General features: G+C 29.9%; 1 protein-coding gene across 1 annotated transcript in view; it reads right to left on the bottom strand.

The window, feature by feature from the left end:
- LOC106867762 (ras-related protein Rab-8A) overlaps positions 1–5,000 on the bottom strand; it is a 41,399-nt gene that overhangs the window by 2,785 nt on the left and 33,614 nt on the right. Inside the window, exon 7 of the mRNA XM_052974337.1 lies at positions 1–2,321. This exon is cut by the window's left edge and continues 2,785 nt beyond it. Coding sequence (XP_052830297.1) covers positions 2,226–2,321 — 96 coding nt within the window. The 3' untranslated portion in view covers positions 1–2,225. The remainder of the gene's footprint in view (positions 2,322–5,000) is intronic.

Below are 5,000 nucleotides of genomic sequence, written 5' to 3'. Positions count from 1 at the left end.
AAAACCTAACTGTAATTAATGCTTAGAGTACTACAAAAGTTAAAACTTTGGACACTGGAGTGTGTAACAGAAATGTTGTATACAAACATAATAGAAATGTAATAGATAAATAAATATTAACAGTACTATTGATAATGAATATCAAATTGTTTAAATATTTGCCAGTTTACATTTTATAAAGGAACTGAAAAAAAGTTTAAAAAATTCCAAAGACAAAATAAAAATGTGTCAATGGCATTAAAAAAAAATCTTGACAACATAGGATTGGAAAAAGTTTGTTTTCAAATATTTCAAACTAATGAAGGAAGACCTAGAAAATAGATGCAATTTCTAAAAATGATTAGCTTCAAGCTTCTAAAATGAACCAAGAAATATTTGTACAAGAAAAGTTATTACTTTGATTTAGCATTGCAATTAATGAACTTTAAATGATTGCAGTAATAGGGAGAATCTAATCATTCACATTCAATGCAAGCCTTTGGCAAGAATACATTACCATATGAGACAGTAACAGAAGATATAAATTTCTAAATTAACCAGAGTGATAATTTTAACAAATATACTATGATCTACATAATATTCTGCAACTTAAGCTTTAAGTTGACTATCTGCTTTGACTAAATAAAGAAGTAATTTAGTCCCTCTCATTTACCATGTCCATGCTATCATTAAAAATATTCGCTCACTTATTTATACAAGAGAAAATCCACACATTTACATTTTTACCAAAATGTCAATGAAATGAAATAGTGGATGGAATTGATTGCTGGTTTGTTGCAAGAGTGAATTATAAAAATGTACACAGCAACTAAATACCAGAGAATCAGCAGTAGCTAATAGCCAACTTGATAGCCAACAAAACATGCAAAATTGCATAGCTAAAGAATATATAAATGCTGTGTTTTATTTTATTTTAACTTTGAAAAAGGAAATTTCAAAATCCAACAAATTTAATGCCCTGCCAAAACCTAATGAAATCAGGGACAAAATTATGACTTGTCAATTAACTAGAGCAGAAACTAGCAGCCATTAGAAATGGGCTAAAATTCAGGGTCTATAACACAATGTTGAAGCAAAATAGTTTATATATATATATATATATATATATATATATATAACATCTATTTCGTTTTTGGAATATTAAATGTGGTCGTTATAAGTAAAAAAGAAAAATTTGATATAGAAGTTATCCAAGGAATGAGCAACAATGAATATAAGTACAAAAATAAGGAAAGTTGAAATTCCTCATCACAGGCAATTTTCAAGAATTTCATTTCCATGGCTGAAGAAAGAAATGTTATAAAATAAACATTTTAAACCACTAATAAAAAAAACACCAATGCTGTTGCTTCTAGCAGATTAGCAATACTGTCCAAGTCATGGTTATCACTGAAGACATAATTTATTTTGAATTTTATTTCAACATTAAATCCTTTTGAGACTCAAAGTATTCCAGGGTTTATAAATTTCATTTATGACATTTTATTCAAAAAATATGTTTATTTACATGTCACAATCATTTAGAATAACATTTAATTTTGGCAACAGGATTAAATTTACTTGAGCAGAAGAAATGCTGAATCAAAATATCATTGCTTTTAAATGGTTTTTCTGCCTGAATATTTATTCAAATTATGTGTATTCATTCAAAAACTGTGTTTTGGGAACATACAAGAGAATTAAGTTAAGAATAGTGATTCTTGAATCCCTCTATATTAATCTGAAACCAATGCATGATATAAGGAATTTCTGCTAACTGCCACAAGTAATAGCTAGAGAATCTGTTAATCTTGCTTAATTGCCACATCATGAAACCAGCTCTTCCAACAAAACAAACCTAATTAGAATGTAACTTTATGAATTAGAAACATTGTGTTAATGTTGAGAAATGAAGACCACACGGAGAAATATTTTGAGTACATAGTAATTTTTTTTAACCACAGAAAAAATATATCTATAACTTCCATTATAGTACATATATATATATATATACACACAGCAATTATTAAAGGTTTCTTATGATAATAGTAACAAAAATTTAATAAAGAAAATGTTGCTATTACACTGGCATGGTGCCTGATTGCCATAATATTGGTATTTATTAGTGATGGTGGAATTGAAGATGGAATCAAAGTTGCTGCGGCTGGTTGTTTTCTGTATGATTAAAAAAAAAAGGCGGCTGTGGCGAAAGGGAATTGGGTAAAAAAGAATGGGGGAAGAGGAAATCAAAGCAGTTTACACCTCCAGAATGATTTCTTCGGTGTTTGATCCTTTCGTGTTAATTGGTAACTACCCCCTCGGTTTTGTGGACTAGAAGCCTCCTGAAATACAAAGATCTTTGAATTAGAAACAGAGTGAAAACAGAAGCACATTGTGAAAAAAGAGAATCCCAAATAGATAGAATTTATTACATAATTACTTCCACATAGGTTATCTGAAAGGTTATATATAATGGATGTGATGTACAAATCACATTAATAGATGCATATAGAATTGTGACAGGAAGTTAGCAGAGTTTGACACCACTGTGTTGATTTCTTGGAAATGATTGATCAAGAGACAATGATAAGGAATTAATGTAGTAGCAATTTATATCAAAGAGCTCATGCTAGTTTTCTTTTTGTTTTTGTTTTTGTTTTTTTTTGTGAGAGAGATTTAAATTAATAAAATTGAAATGATCTCATAAATAAAACTGAGAAAAAAGTCAGATGCAAAACTGTTCATTTAATTTCTAATTTTAGTGGGGCCTTGCTTTTGATATTTGAATAGTATTTAACATTTGAACTGAAGTTGTAATTTCTGTTTTAAAACAACTCATATCCAACTTTGTTCCAAATACATTCAGTTTTTCAATAATTTGATTTTCAAATTAAAAGAATGTTTCCATTTTTTTTTAAATCATACTTTTCTTTCTTAACCAATGTTACTGAACAATTTCTACCATCATTAATGCTTTAATCTTAATTTTCCCATGCTAGTATAGGTTGATAGGTTCTGCTATAAAGCTTAGTAATTTTCATGGTAGTCTTTCATCTTAACTGCGAGCCTCAGTATCAGATCTGATGTCACCATCACTTCCTACATTTCTCAGTTTTTCATTTTCTCCAGTACCCAACATTCTATTCCATAGCAGAACTGATTTTTTTTTTCCTGCAGATATTAGTTTATAGCTTCAATACCCAAACATTCTCAGCCCGTTATACTCCAAACATTGTACTCCACCTTTCAAACAGATTAATACCCTAGAGCCAGTGCTTTAACTGTCTAGTTACTATAGTTTCTGCAACCACTGCCAGAACTAATTCAACCACCGATGTAACAGAAACTATTAGCTACATCTAGAGAACCAAATGAGTAATTTATGAACATCATTTCAAGAGTACTCCTACTGCTAACTATTCTTGTATGTGAATAACCTTAGAATTTATAAGGTTATTTGCCCAGCTCAAGACATTCCTATTGCAGAGTTCAAGACCAGAAATTTTGAGAGGAGGAGATAAGTCAAAGACATTAACCCCCAAAGGGATGGAAGACAAAGATGAACATAGCAGGATTTGAACTCAGAGTTTAAAGAGCTAAAAGAAATGCTGCTCAGTATTTTGTCTGACATGCCAATGATTCTGTCAGCTCAGCACCTTATTCTTGTGCATCTACTAAATCCAAAACCTTGGCCACATGGTAGTGCTCCAATCACTTCACTGCATCTTTTAAATACCAGTGTTTTAGAGTGCATACAGTACTAAGCTTTCTTTCTACATATCAAACAAGATTAACGACATTGATTTTGTACTGCTACTAATTAGCACTTTGCTCTCTGCCGTATTAGTTTTTAAATCAGTACAGTAGAAATATTAAACACAGACCAGATATTATGTTGCCACAATTGGGGCTCTTCCTGTAACTTTGACAGATTTTATAATGAGAACCAAATAATCAAATATAAAAGTTTCCAGAGAAAACAGTCTTCAACTGCCATGAAAACGTTAAGTCCAAGTATCCTGCATTTTCTCCAAATTCTCATAGAAGTGTTTCAGTGAAACTGAAACTACAAATTTCATACTTATTAGTTTGCAACATTGTAATTATCTACCAGTAAAATTACTGACTATATTTGCTGGATCATTAATTTCAGTTAATTTCCCCTTGGGCTTGATCTTTAGCCATTATAGAGTTTGTGTTTAATTCAACTTGCTATTGATTTAACTGTTGTATAACTTCTATGAGTAAAGTTGTAGCTTAGAAAGCAGGTTACACTTTAAAAAGATAAATTTCAGTTTAATAATTCTCACTAGAGATTTAAATTGAAAATGATATAAATACCAAACATTAAAATAAAGATATTGCTTAAAAGATGGCAATAACTGCAGTTCTAAAAAATTAATCAAAGAATAAACTCAAGGAAACTAAGACTATAAGGGGGAAAAAAAAATCTATCAAAAATATTTTTGTTCGTTTTAAGGAAAGTAAAGCAAAAAGAAATGCTTGTCCAATTAGGTAATTGTTCTTACAACAATTTAAGTTTTATCAGTTTTTCCTTTACTACTTACTGTCTTTTAGGGTTTAGATGAAAATCAAACAAGCTACAGTTTAGGACCTTATGGTCAGAAAGGACACTCAAAAATTTCAGAATTTCTTCATTTGTTACAGTATCATAATTTGTATTTAAGAAAGGGTTTAACCCAAGTAATAATTAACATTAACAAATAAGACCCAATTATTGAAAAAAATCATTATTTACACAAGCTTAAAAGATCTGATATTTAAGAATTAATATTAAATTAATATTAATTTTATCAAATATAATTACAGTTGTTTTCTTTATTTAAGTGACTTTTTTCTGCACTTATTAAGCCATGAGAAAGGAGCATTGCATATGACCTATAACACCAATGAGATTGATGCCAGTTATGTTCCACTTAAACTGTTGCAGGGAAAAAATATGAACAGGGGCAAGATTTCAGAGGACCAATATTCTGGGGAGAAAGGACTGGGTATAATGG

The sequence above is a fragment of the Octopus bimaculoides genome, chromosome 18 (genome assembly GCF_001194135.2).
Source record: "Octopus bimaculoides isolate UCB-OBI-ISO-001 chromosome 18, ASM119413v2, whole genome shotgun sequence".
Classification (NCBI taxonomy): Eukaryota; Metazoa; Mollusca; class Cephalopoda; order Octopoda; family Octopodidae; genus Octopus; species Octopus bimaculoides.
This window is presented reverse-complemented; position numbering and strand designations above follow the sequence as displayed.